At 34.6% G+C, this 14,158-nt stretch overlaps 3 protein-coding genes across 4 annotated transcripts; all 3 read left to right on the top strand.

The window, feature by feature from the left end:
- On the top strand, positions 1–920 carry LOC125830348 (delta(12)-fatty-acid desaturase FAD2-like). The gene is made up of 2 exons (XM_049509536.1): positions 1–742; positions 862–920. The coding sequence occupies exons 1-2, from the start codon at positions 1–3 to the stop codon at positions 918–920; spliced, it is 801 nt and encodes a 266-aa protein (XP_049365493.1).
- A 173-nt stretch (positions 921–1,093) lies between these two features.
- LOC125830432 (uncharacterized) lies at positions 1,094–4,915 on the top strand. Of its 2 annotated transcripts, none has more exons than XM_049509627.1 (4): positions 1,094–1,120; positions 3,943–4,234; positions 4,318–4,550; positions 4,637–4,915. In XM_049509627.1, exons 1-4 carry the CDS (start codon positions 1,094–1,096, stop codon positions 4,913–4,915), a joined length of 831 nt encoding a protein of 276 aa, XP_049365584.1. The 2 variants fall into 2 exon arrangements, with proteins under 2 accessions (XP_049365584.1, XP_049365585.1); XM_049509628.1 differs by lacking the exon at positions 1,094–1,120 and adding an exon at positions 1,143–1,159 and having other exon boundaries at positions 3,936–4,234.
- A 5,924-nt stretch (positions 4,916–10,839) lies between these two features.
- On the top strand, positions 10,840–12,819 carry LOC125830349 (geraniol 8-hydroxylase-like). The gene is made up of 2 exons (XM_049509537.1): positions 10,840–11,781; positions 12,202–12,819. The coding sequence occupies exons 1-2, from the start codon at positions 10,840–10,842 to the stop codon at positions 12,817–12,819; spliced, it is 1,560 nt and encodes a 519-aa protein (XP_049365494.1).
- Positions 12,820–14,158: the final 1,339 nt, after the last annotated feature.

Consider the following 14,158-nt stretch of genomic DNA (forward strand, 5'->3'; position numbering starts at 1 on the left):
ATGGGATCCTGTGGAAATATGTCTAATCCAACAACTAAAACTGAACAAAAGAAAATTAATCATCTCCAAAGAATGTCATTTTCAAAGCCACCTTTTACAATTGGTGATATCAAGAAGGTCATCCCTCCTCACTGCTTTCAACGATCTCTCATTCGCTCCTTCTCTTATCTCGTTCAAGATCTCATACTTGTCTCCCTTTTTTACTATATTGCAACCACTTACTTCTGCTTCCTTCCATATCCATATTATTACCTAGCATGGCCTATTTATTGGATCATTCAAGGTTGTGTTTTCACTGGAATATGGATGATTGGTCGTGAATGTGGCCACCATGCCTTCAGTGATTACCAGTTGGTAAATGACGTTATTGGTTTTATCCTCCACTCTGTACTTTTAACACCATACTTCTCATGGAAATATAGTCATCGGCGTCATCACTCCAATACTAGTTCCATTGAGCACGATGAAGTGTACGTGCCCAGGCTTAAATCCGAACTAAGATGGTTCTCTAATTATTTGAACAATCCACTAGGAAGAGTACTCGCACTTTCTTGCACCCTCACTTTTGGGTGGCCTTTGTACTTGGTCTTCAATGCTTCAGGAAGATCTTATGGTCGCTATGCAAGTCACTATGATCCACATGGGCCAATTTTCAATGACCGCGAGAGGCTACAAATTTACATTTCTGATGTAGGAGTGATTGCATCTGCTTATGTGTCGTATCGCATTGTTTTGGCACAAGGTCTAGCTTGGTTTGTATGCATCTATGGGGTACCCCTCCAAATTATGAGCGGCTTCATAGTATTAATCACTTTTTTGCACCATACTCACTCTTTGTTACCACATTATGATTCATTTGAGTGGGATTGGCTAAGGGGAGCTCTAGCTACGGTAGACAGAGACTTTGGTGTACTGAATAAGGTCTTCCACAACATAACAGATACTCATGTTTTGCACCATCTATTCTCAACTATCCCACATTACCATGCAATGGAGGCAACCAAAGCTATCAAGCCATTACTAGGAGAATACTATCAATTTGATGGTACCCCAATTTATAAGGCCATATGGAGGGATTCAAAGGAGTGCATCTATGTGGAGAAAGATGAAGGATCTAAAGGTAAAGGTATTTTTTGGTACAAAAACAAACTTTGAAAGACAAATGAAAAAAATGGACTTGGTTAAATTTGAAGGATGAGTCATGGTAAGTATTTTAATTTAGGTTCATTTATATTTTTATTGGAATTGTTGTTTCCTATCATGCTAGTATGTTTCTTTTTATATCAAATTGTATAGTAGTATTATATTGTGTGGTTGAAATTATAGTTTGATAAGGCTGTATTATTTATTATCCTCAAAGAACAACTTTCCTATTTGATTTGATTGTATTGTACTATACAACAATTTGGCAAAATTAGTTTTGCAATACTCAGAAGCCAGAGCACTCTGTTTTCTCCAACAATGCTGGTCAAATCTTCTGCTTCTTCCTGCATAGCTACTCTGATGAACAATATACCAAAGAATCGAGATCTCGAGAGGAGCTCATATAAAAAATCTAAGTTGTATAAAAAAATATTTGAGTTGGTGTCCATTGAAATCTACTCTTCAAGTGTTTGAAGCTCAAATTTTAAAATTCGACCAACCACAAACGTGAATGTTTCGAATGAATTATTTTATAAAAAGATTCGAAACATCACTGCGTTGAACGGAGATCTCCAGATCGTAAGACATTATCGCCTTCGCGGCACTGGACTATATTTCTGTCATTTCGGGAAAGTGCACGGACAGCCGCCATTTCCCCCTTTCACAATGTTCTCGTGAAGTTGCTCACGAATCAAAGTGTGAATGTCCCTTCGAAGTCTCGCACGCTCTTTTTGATCAGGAGCGGGGTGGGCAATTTATGTCGATGCTAGCACCTACGGCAGGGTCTCTGGAGCCGCCCCCCCGTTCTGGAGCCAGCGGGTTCTGAATGACCTCCCTCTCCCTAATTTCTCTACCCCACTTCTTCCCCTTCTCTTTCGAACTCCGAAAGTTAAGGTTCAACTTGCATGTGTTAATCATATAGTCTGAGTAGCATGATGTTCACTTCTTAGCGCTTAGGCCACTATCTAAAAGTAAGGAGCTCATATAAAAAAATTGAGTTGTTTAGAAGAAGATTTGAGTTGATGTCCATTGCAATTTGTTGTTGAAGTGTTTGAAGCTCAAATTTTAAAACTCAACCATGTGCGAATGTTAATGTTTCAAATGAATTATATAACTAAAGATTTGAAACATACTACTTGGGATAAATTTGAACTGGTAGGGATTGGAAAAAAATTAGCTCGTAAAGGAAAATGAATTGTGCAATGTATATATACATTTTTGATATATAGCTATATATTATATAATTCACAGTTTTATACTCCATCTGTCCCTAATTACTTGTCCACTTTTGAATTGACACACCTATTAAGAAAACAATTATTGACATAGTGGGTTTACCATTTTACCCCTATTAATTATGAAGTGGATGGATTAAAAATTTAAGATTTTCAAGAAATTGTACCTTTTTCAAAATAACTAATTGAGGGTATAATAGGTAAAATTATTTTGTCCTTTCTTGATTTGTCAAAATGGACAAATAATTAGGGACAACTATAAAATGAAAAGTGGACAACTAATTAGGGACAAAGAGAGTACTATTTATATAATATCAATAAATATTATATATTCATGCGATCATTTTAGTCGAGATTCTTTTACCGGGGATACATTTACTTAAGAAACCAAAAAAATAGCTTAGACGGACCCGTAAACAATAAAATATTAGAAAAACTAATAATATATGCTATTATATATTCTATATAACTATAATTTAATAAATTATAATTTGCAACTATAATATCTATTTAATAGTATTTTTCAATTTAAAAGTATATTGTTCAATTAGTGTATTTCTAGGCTTAATTTTAGGTATTGTATTTATCAATTATCTATCTTTCCTCTTTTTTCTCTCCAAATTAGTGTATAATCTCAAATTAGCATATTTTTTCCTCTTTTTCGTTGATGATAATTTTTCTTCTTCTTTTCTTCCATGGACGATTCTTTCAAATTCTTTCCAAATTCAAACTTAATGATGTTGCGCTTCCTCTCCCTTTCTCCGATAAATCATCGTTATCATTGGCTCGAGACGATTTGCGAAACTTCATTCTCAGCCATGAGAGAAAGTTTCAAATTACGAATTCATGAAATTAATGACTCTGTTCTCTTATTTTCGATTATTTACCATGTCCATTTTTTGTCGTTTAAATATAGCAAACTGATAATGTATTTGAGAGCAACTTAACAGTTTGTAACGTCAAATCAGGTGCATATATATAAGGGTAGGCCAGAGGTATAAACTATATAGGAATTCTTTTTCATACTCCATCATTACACTACCAAATCAATTACTCTTTAAGAAAATAACAAATTATATATATAATCAAATTATACATATAACTTCCTCGTGAAAATTGTATATACACGTATAATATTTAGCTATTTTCAAGAAACTTAATAAAAAAATTACAATAATCCTCCTTCATCTTTATCTACTATTCCTCTGCTCTCTTCTTCTTTGTTGCTTATCTTTTAGTTTTAAATTCGACGTAGCGCAAGCATGAATTATATATCAAAAAAATTAAATGATCAAGAGAATTTAATATCTAAAATTTTGGGGTTGTTGGGAACTGATTTTGAGATATAAACCCATAATTTCAAAGATATAATGAATTTCAATAGTAAGAATTTTAAATATTAAACTCATAAAATTTAAATCGTGAATTTGGATAGCTTGGGTGGCCAAGTTAGATAGATCCACTCTGGTACTATAAAGAAAGAAAGAAGGAAGTTTATAATAGAAAAGGAAAAACTCTGTATATATAACTCTCATATTATTACCATCTAAATTTAATAATGGAGCCGTGGAAAGACCTGAACGGAAAGGTAGTGATGGTGACAGGAGCGTCTTCAGGAATTGGGAGAGAGTTCTGTCTCAACTTAGCCAACGCCGGTTGCAGCATCATTGCTGCTGCCCGTCGTATTGACAGACTGAAATCTCTCTGTGATGAGATTAATTCAAAGGTCCCCGGGCGTGCAATTGTGGTCCAGCTTGATGTTACCGCTGATGGTGCTGCCATTGAGACCGCCGTACATTTAGCTTGGGATGCTTTTGGCCGCATCGATGCCTTGGTTAACAATGCTGGCCTCACTGGTACCCTGCTACATGTTGTGGTGCAGGAAATTCTTATTTTGATTATGTAAAATTAGTTGTTGCCTGATTTGGATAATGTACAGGTAATGTGCATTCTTCACTGGAATTGCCAGAGGAGGAGTGGGACCATACCTTTAACACGAATCTAAAAGGGGCATGGTTGGTGTCCAAATATGTATGTAGACGTATGCGTGATGCTAAACAGGGTGGAGGATCTGTTATTAATACCTCTTCAATCGCTGGTCTAAATCGGGTAATTATAGCAGGGACTCTCGCTTACGCTTCTTCAAAGATGGCTCTTGACATGCTCACTAAGGTACATACTTTTAGAGACAGATTTATGGATTCTGTACTTTGAGACAGATTAATTAATTTTTCCAAGCTATTATATATGAATGGCAGATGATGGCCCTTGAATTGGGAATAGACAATATAAGAGTGAATTCAATAGCACCTGGAGTTTTCAAATCTGAGATAACAGAAAGCCTTATGCAAAAGAAATGGCTCCCTAATGTTACTAGGCGAACTGTTCCTCTTAGAACTTTTGGAACCACAGATCCGGCTTTAATATCAGTGGTGAGGTACTTAATCCATGATTCTTCAGAATATGTTTCAGGCAATGTCTTCATCGTTGACGCTGGAACTACCTTACCAGGTGTCCCCATTTTCTCATCACTCTAGTCAGAGAGGTGGATCCTGAATTTGAAGTTTATGGATTAATTACTACAACAACCTCAAGATAAATCCCTGGGTTCATAACCAAGTATTTAAAGAGTTTGAGCATAAGCTATTGGGTTCACGTGAAGCTGTAGGTATAAGGCTAGATCCACCCTTGCTCTAGAAATGGACTAGTTAGAGGAAACATTATGTTGGTCTTGTCTTATTGTTCTTGAAACAGTTTAAATAATTCATGCATATGTTTAGAAATTTTAAACATTTTGTTTTGGCTGAAGATCTTTGTACAATTAGTTTAATTCCACATGCATCCTTTGAAGCCTTGATGCCAATAGTTTTTCCAACTTTATAGGTTTGAAATCAAGAGTATGATAAGGTTATATTTTTGTAAAGCTTTTTACAGCAACACTACGTAGTAAAAAATTTAAAAGATCGACCAAGTGTGCACTTATGCATATGGCAAAACTTCTTTTGCTTCCCATAAGAGAATTCGTTGTCTGGTGTTCTAAACCAACTCAATAATGGTATATATGTTTGGAAAATATATATCAAGAACACAAAAAATATATGAAGAAAAGGCATATTCTGAATTTCAAGATAATGGGTGCACTATTACGAAAAAATGGATTTGAAATATATATATTTGATTGGTTTGATACTTTGGTTATTATCACTAAAAATTGTTAAAATCCTAAAATTATAGGGCAAAAATTAATTCTTATATATATAGTCACCCATGTTTGGGAAATTACCTAATAATATCATTTTTGTTTATTTTAGGACTACAATATCACCAACTTTGCATATTTTTCTCAATATACTTGACACAAAAAAACAAGTATATTTAGAGAGGTGCTACCTAATTTTAGAAAGAAAAACAAAACAACATAGATATCAGATTTAAATTTCTAACCTCACAAAGAGGTGCACCGTATCATCATTGCATTATATATACTTCGTTTGTGAGTTCACACATTTATGTTTAAATTTAGGTGGGAATTGGATAGTCGGCTACATGAGTAACTTGTTTGAAACTAATAGCATAAAGGCACAACTAATAGCACTATTACGTGGCATGAAATTAGCGTTAGAAGATGAACTCTTTCATTTGGAGATAAGCCTATAGATTGTAAATTAAGAAGCTATAAGTTTTATCTCCTCGAACCACCCTGCGTACACTAACAGTATTCATGATTGCAGAGAGCTTTTACGGTGTCTGGGGAACACCCCCCATCCTACATATTTTTTGGGAGGAAAATCAATTAGTGGCAGATGCACTAGCAAAGGAGGGAACTAAAATAAGGAAGACAACCTTTGCAGATATGTGGAAATTCCACCATTGTTTGTTTTTGTTGGGTTTTAAAAGGTGTCAATGGAAAATGAAGAGTTACAACTTTTATGAAGAGTTGCGACTTTTATGAAATGTTGTAATCTTTCCAAAAGATTGTGACATTTCCGAAAGATTGTGACTTTTTGTTCAAGGTCTTAATAAGTCATTTATAATTAATGACAACATTGAGCTTAAACTCATTACCAAGAATGGAAAAGAGTCATATTTGCCCCTGTACTCTTAGAAAAGGGTCATATTTATCCTTTGTTATACTTTTTTGAAATATTTGTCCTTGTCATCTAACTTTGAGGCCATATTTACCCTTCATCCTTTAAATCTCCTTATTCCCACATAAATTTACCTATGTGGCACCTACGTGGAGTTTATTTTCTCCTAATTAAATCTAAACATTATTTAAATTGTTTTAACTCAGCCCACACGATTAAATCCTTTCCACTGACCAAAATAAATCCAACTTTGATTCCTCTGCTTAATTTTTCTCCATGGGCGTTTTATACAACAAACATAGAAAATTATATATATCCTTTTTCACATCATACAACAATAAGATTAAGAATTAATACAAATTTTAACATTTAATCCAATAATTTTTTGTTAAGTACAACCAACTTTCATCTTTAATCTCGAATTGATTAAAAAAATAGGTACAAATTTTATAAACAATCTACACGTGCTCTGTTTTTTCGATTGTTTCAGACGGTGGAGAAGGTGAAGTGAAGTTCAACAATGGAGATGGAGGATTCAAGTTGGTTTCTGGTGGCTACATGATTATTACGCGGTGGTTATTGATGGAGAAACTGTTGGGATATATACTATTAACCATGTGTTAAGAAATAATATTTATTATAGAATAAATATTTGCTCAATTTTAATAGATCATATATTCGTTTATGGTGTCTATTTACTTATATAGTAGATGATTTAGTGTGTAGAGTTTTAGCTTATACACAGAGGATTAAATCATCGGTTCTTATAAGTATAAAGTTTTTGTTCACAATCTAGGATGGAAATTGGACATGCCATTGGTACGATTGTAGCACAAGATTATAGGTAATTTATCTTGATTATGGGAACGGTATAGTTCCAACTTCTTGTGCTAGTGCATTTTGTATGTATTGAACGGGACCGAGTAGAGATAGTTGTTTTAGACTGACTGACAAAACATATTCTCTAAACTATTAAATGTACTTATATTCTTAATCCTGATATACCTATTATGATCTGTATATATTAATTATCGTTTTGATTTATTAAAAGGTGAGATTCTGAGATGGGTCAATATGCCTGGTAAGTTGGATGATAATAATATATATTGGTGAAATAATAAGTTAGTTGATGAAATCCATGTCTCGTTATAGAGATTGATTGATATGCCTTTTTGAGAAACTTATAAGCTTTCATCGTGTCAAACCTTACAAGTGGATTTATGAATCCGACACATGAAATAAGTTAAGTAGTGCTCTAAAGGAAATTAATCATTAAGTTAAATTCGTCAGTAATTTAATTTATTGATTAGTATCTGAAATCTTAACATGGGGAATTACATAAGTGTTTAATGGGGAATTACGAAATATAAATAGAGGAGTGCAATTACGAATTTTTAGTGGAATGATTTGTAATTTATTATGGTAAGAATAATTCAAATTAATTATTTGGAAATATTTCCATAATAGGAAGCCTCAGTAATTAATTTTGTGGTCCCTCCAGTGCACATATTTAACTAGAACTCAGAATCCTAATTCTAAAGGGAAAAGGGGAGAGGCGTTAGTTTTCTTATAAAAAGAAAACTAGCGTGTATTTTTCGGTTGAAGAAAATAACGTGTGTTTGGTTCTCCTCTTTGGACTGTGAAGAAATCTCTATAATTAGGGATTCTTCTTGCCCTAGATTGATTAGTTTTCTATTCGATACTTGCCCACCCAAGTATTGAGAGAGTTCAGATGTGAACTTGGGATCACTGTAGAAGACCATAGCTATCTTGTAGATTCACTTGAAGGTCTGTCTAACTTGGGGATTCGCTTGAAGGTATCTGTTCACGCTTCAAGAGGTATTTATCGAATTAAATTTCAGTATGTTTATGTGTTCTAGCATGATTATGTGACCTAGCATAAACGATTATTGGTTATCTATTATTCATGTAAGTAGAAAGATTCTGATATGCTTTCACTGTGCATATATGTTTTCCAACAGAAACGGGGATGAGATGAGACTGAATTCGAGGCAACTACTAGAAAACTTCTCTATATCTAGATTATTTAATGTTGTTCGAAGATATATTTATTTGGTGAATCTGATTTGATCAGACCTATTTGGTGGTGGAGAGACGAAACAGATTGCCATCTCTAAACTTCTATGTTCTCTAGTATTCCTCTCCAAACTTCCAAATTAATCAATGGAAGTTTAACAAAATTGTGGGCAGTTAAAATTTAAATAATGTTTTAGATTTATTTACGAGGAAATAAAATCCATGTAGGCGCGACATAGGTAATTTATGTGGGAATATGGAGATTTAACGAATGAAGGGTAAATATGGCCTCAAAGTTGGATGGCAAGGGCAAATATATCAAAAAAGTATAACGAAGGATAAATATGACCCTTTTCTAAGAATACAGGGGCAAATATGACCCTTTTCCATACCAAGAATTGAAAGATTTTATCTTGATCAATCATTGATTCTACAAGCATTTAATCATATCCATAATCCTTTCAACCATGTCATAGGGTCATGGATTTCCAATATCAAAATACAATAAATAATTTTCAATTACCATGATGATTTCATGTCAAAGAATACTCTTAATTTCATCACATTATTCAGATAAGTTATAATAAGGATAAACATATATATGAAATATAGTAAAGATAAAGTAGAAACGTGTACTTTTTTAATCTAAAGTTTACAAAAGAAATATTTCTGGGACAATTTTGGTCGCTAGAGATGGAGTTTGTGTGAGGAAATTTCAAATAAATCTTTCTTTAAAAGAACTCACCAAATCTTAATGATGGTTTTAAATCAAAGAAAACATTTTCACCCTATATTAAGGAATGAGTATTTTATACAAGTTATTGTTATCTCCTGTATTCATCAGGTTAGGAAAAAAAACAGAAATAGAAAAAAAAAAATGAAACAGACAGAAAATAATAATTTGAGTTCACAGAAGCCACTGTGTTTCCTTAAGAAATTTAATCCCCTCAAGTACTCGAGGTTACATATTAATTCCTCCCAAGATAAAACGGATTAACTATTAGAGAAGCAGTGGTACCTCAAATTTCACTACTTTCAGCGAACGCAAGAATAGGAACGAGAGCACACACAGACTCAGTCGATCAACAATTTTGTTTTTGTAAGAAAACATATGCAGAGAGGAAAAAATTTCAATGTTAAAAAACGGAAAAATACTCTATTTATAGCCACTTGCAGCAAGGAACGCGTCTGTTCGGACAATTATGTGAACGCTTCTGTTCAGACATGTCTTTCCAGAATGTTGTATCTTTTGGAAAAATAACGTCTTTTCGGAAGGAACATGTTCCTTCAGAACGACTTTACCATTATGCGTGAATTTCAAATAATTTCGATACGTGAAATTAATTATGTTAATGAATTAATATTCTGAATTAATTTATAAGAGAAAGAAAATCAATTAATGAGATTGATTAAATGAATTTTGTCCAAAAATATTATCAATCAATCATTTGCCAAATCCAAATTCAAAGCCGAGCGAACAACGATGACGGCGCGATGGGATACCTTCTTCTTAACCCTTTAAGAACTAATGGAAGTGTTTCCTAATATAAGCACAACAATTCTCCTTTCTTCTACCAATATGAGAGAAATGACTTTTCATCTTCTAAGACTTTAATTTCCATTTGAAATGACTTCATTTTTCCTCCAAAAATTGATTCCCCCACATTTTCCATTTTTACCTTCTTATTTCTCATTCACGCCTTGCTAAAACCCACTGCAATGAGTACTGTTGTACAAGTTCTTGAAAATGATCAGCGTAAAATGCGAAGAAGATAAATTTGGTTAAGATATTGCATTGGATTCCCCTAACATATCCAATTGCTTGATTGATGCTATAAAATGATTTGCTGAACACATGTAGTCGAATGAATGGAGAAATGAGACTTTGTGTTACTTGGACCTATATTTTTTGTTGTAAATAATTGTTACGATTGGTTCATCATGATCATAAGTTTTTAAAATAATAGCCTATACAAATGTTATGATTATACATTTAAGATCCCACATTTCTTAAATTTTGTATCAAGTCAAATTATATGTGTCACCAGTGGCGGAGCCACCTTACAATGAGAGATTCATCTGAACCCCTTCGGCGAAAAATTATATGATTTATATATGATTAAAATAATTTTTTAGGTATATATATAATAGATGTCGAACCCTCTTCAACTACTTCGTGTGTCTATTATGTTAGATTTTGAACCCCTTATTGAAAATTCTGGCTCCGCCACTGCGTGTCACATCAACTAATTAATTAAGTCAAGTCTCTATCATGTCCAAAAGACACTTTATATATGTTTAGCTAGCTAGGTATGGAGTAGTTTATTTCACGCATGATGTTTTTATCAATCATCATGGATTACTATGGCCTTTTAGGTTGTGGAGTAGTAGTAGTACTTGGTTGGACTTTGATCCATGTCATCCGTTTTTATAACAAGAAGAAAATACTACTTCCACCAGGACCATTCTCCCTACCATTTATTGGAAATCTCCATAACTTAATACTTGGTGGTGATCAACCCCACACATCCTTTTGGAGGCTGGCTCACAAGTATGGGCCAATAATGACCCTTAAATTGGGCCAAAAAACCACAATAGTTATATCTTCATCACTTGTGGCTAAAGAAGCCTTCATAAAGCAAGATTTAGCCTTATCCAGCAAAATCGACAAGGATGCACTCCACGCCCATGGCCACAATCAATTCTCTGTTATTTTTCTTCCAGCCAGCAGTAGCCGCCGGAAATACCTCCGGAAGCTACTGCATTCAAGCATCTTTAGCCCTAATAGGCTTGATGCGAGCCAGCATTTGCGGGCCCGGAAGATCGAAGAGTTTATTGCGTATTGTCGTCAGTGTAGCCAATACGGTACCCCTGTAGACATTGGTCAAGTTGCTTCGGATACGTTGGTAAATATTTGGTCAAATACAATTTTCTCAGAGGATTTAGTAGACATTTATGCTGATCCAGTCAAAAAATTCAAGCATGTCATACGTTACATCACTTATCTTATTGGAAAACTCAACATGGTGGATTATTTTCCTCTTCTTAAAGGGATAGATCCACAACGGATAAACAAAAACAGTTTTACAACTTATGAGAAATTATTACGGATTTTCAGGGGTTTTATTGACCAAAGGTTGGAGCAAAGAAACATTAGTACTACTGTACGGAGCACCAATGATTTTCTTGATGTTTTGTTAAATATAAGTGAAGAAGAAAAAAAAGGAGATGTCAATGCAATATTAATGGACAGAAATCAGATCCAACACCTGTGTCTGGTAAATAATAATCTATCATGTTTAATTATTGTTTTTTTTTCCTAGTGTTTACTCATCTGGTGTCCAGCTTTTATGATTCATTTTTCTTTTTTTGTCGATCTAAAAAAAGTTGAACATTACTATATTAAGTAATTAATAATTTAACTTTAAAATGTCTATTTTATCTCTAATGAAATGATTTATAACCACACAAACATTAATTACTTATTTTTGAGGCCTAAAGCAGTTGGCCTCAAAATAACTATTGCATGATTGCATCAGAATAGAAGGTCTACCTCACACCCCATCCCTTGAGGTAATTGTGTGATGTTTTGTGTACCAGGTTATTATTTTTTTTCTAAAATTATTATTATTAATTTTGGCATGCATGGAAATATATATTTGTTGCGTTTAGTTACTAAAAATGTATATGTAGTGCAGGATATTTTTGTTTCAGGAAGTGATTCAAGTTCGGCTGTGTTAGAATGGGCAATGCTAGAGCTGATGAAGAACCCAGAAACAATGAAAAGAGCTAAAGCTGAACTCGCACAAGTTGTTGGTGATGAAAATAAGACGATAGAAGAAAAGGATGTGGGACGTCTTCCTTATTTGCAATGCATTGTGAAAGAGACCTTACGAATACACCCCCCTTCTTCCCTTTTAACTCGCAAGGCAGAGCAAGATGTTGAATTGTGTGGCTACTTTGTCCCAAAGGGTTCACAAGTGTTAGTGAATGTATGGGCAATTGGTCGAGACCCTGATATTTGGGAGGATCCTTTAGCATTTAAACCAGAAAGGTTTTGGGATTCGATCAATTTGGATTTTCATGATAATAATTTTGAGCTCATTCCTTTTGGTGTTGGGCGGAGAATGTGCGTTGGATTACCTTTGGCAATTAGGGCAATTCCGGCAATGTTGGGTTCATTGTTGAATTCATTTGATTGGACTCTTGAAGAAAACATTGCACCAAAAGATTTGGAAGAGAAATTTGGGCTTATACTAGCCAAATCACGTCCTCTACGACTTGTCCCCATTCCACTCTACTCTAGGAGGACGTAGTATGCAGTTATGTTCCAACTTGTAGTTGTGCATTTTGTGTCCACAATCCTTTATTTTATCCACTTAATTTGTTTGTTGAAGCTAGTAAGCCTCCTATTCAGTCTCACTTGTTCCATTGTTGAAATAATAAACTTATCTTTGTTATCTCCTGTATTCAGATTAGCAAACCAGAAATAATAAAAGATGAAAAGAAAAACACAAAGAACTTGTAACATCCGGCAATATGAAATAATTGAAGAGGCTTAGAATTGGAAATTTTCATTTTTGGAAAGAATTTAAAGTTTTGGAAATTTTGGCTAAGTATGGAAAATGTGAAATTTTGGCCAACTTTGAACAGCCATAAATTATAGCTCAGGATGAGTTAGGTGGAATTCCAGTTATGGTTGCAAAGTTCGTGGAACGACCTTTCCAACGCCACCGAGTTTGCTCGATTCCGAGTTCGTATGAGGGAGTTATGACCTTTGAAAGTTGGGCAGTTGACAAGGAAATCCGTCCGGGAATCATTAAGGGCATTTTAGTCTTTTCCCTAGCCAATTCTTTTGAGCTCATATTGTTGTATTAGGATGATCTTTGGATCATTTTTGTCCCATTTTTGAAAGAGAAAGAGTTAGGGTTCTTGAGATTGAAGAAGAGAAGAAGGAGAAGAAGAAGAAGAGAAGAAAGAGGAGATTTGTCAAGACCATTGTGGATTTTCGTCGGGGGTGATCCCTATCAAGGTATGTGAGTTTTTCGTGTGGGTTGATCCTTTCCCTCACACACACCAAGTTTATTCTATGCTTTGAGAAAAGATTGGGAATTGTGTTGAAGTGTCAAAGTTGTTAGTTGTTGTTGATATTGTTGTTGAGGTTGTTGAAGTTATTGTTCGTTGTGAGGCTTGATTGGGTTGTGCATTAAGTTGAAACCTATTGTAAGTTGAGGGGATTATGATTCTAAGAGCTATGACCCTTTAAAGGTTGATCCACCATCGATTTGCAGAAATTTCTGGGCTGTCGATCCCCATCTACGGGACTGACCTACGGACCATAGATCGATCGACGGTCCGTACTGGTCAACCGTCAATCGGAACAGAAGTTGGTTTTTGGGGCATCGATCTACGGTCACGACCTACGGTCCGTGGCCTAACCTACGGACCGTAAGTCAGGACCGTAGGTCAACACTTAGTCTTTTTCTTAAATAAATTCTGGGGAAAATCTCTGACGCAATCTACGGACCTGCAGTACGGACCGTAAGTCCATCTACGGTCCGTCGATGGCGTCCGTAAGTCCCATCTGTGTCACCAGAAATCTGAAGTCTCAGCCAAGTTTCCCCTCTTCTTTTCTCACTTTCTCATGCATGTTCC

This window comes from Solanum verrucosum, unplaced genomic scaffold (genome assembly GCF_900185275.1).
Source record: "Solanum verrucosum unplaced genomic scaffold, falcon-dt-bn FXZP01000228.1, whole genome shotgun sequence".
Lineage (NCBI taxonomy): Eukaryota > Viridiplantae > Streptophyta > Magnoliopsida > Solanales > Solanaceae > Solanum > Solanum verrucosum.

Coding starts and splice junctions, on each gene's coding strand:
- LOC125830349 (XM_049509537.1), top strand. CDS start 10,840: ATGTTTTTATCAATCATCATGGATTACTATGGCCTTTTAGGTTGTGGA. Junction 11,782..12,201: donor AGATCCAACACCTGTGTCTG/GTAAATAATAAT, acceptor TATGTAGTGCAG/GATATTTTTGTTTCAGGAAG.
- LOC125830432 (XM_049509627.1), top strand. CDS start 1,094: ATGTGGAGAAAGATGAAGGATCTAAAG. Junction 1,121..3,942: donor GAAAGATGAAGGATCTAAAG/GTAAAGGTATTT, acceptor TTAATAATGGAG/CCGTGGAAAGACCTGAACGG. Junction 4,235..4,317: donor TAACAATGCTGGCCTCACTG/GTACCCTGCTAC, acceptor GATAATGTACAG/GTAATGTGCATTCTTCACTG.
- LOC125830348 (XM_049509536.1), top strand. CDS start 1: ATGGGATCCTGTGGAAATATGTCTAATCCAACAACTAAAACTGAACAA. Junction 743..861: donor TCGCATTGTTTTGGCACAAG/GTCTAGCTTGGT, acceptor GATTCATTTGAG/TGGGATTGGCTAAGGGGAGC.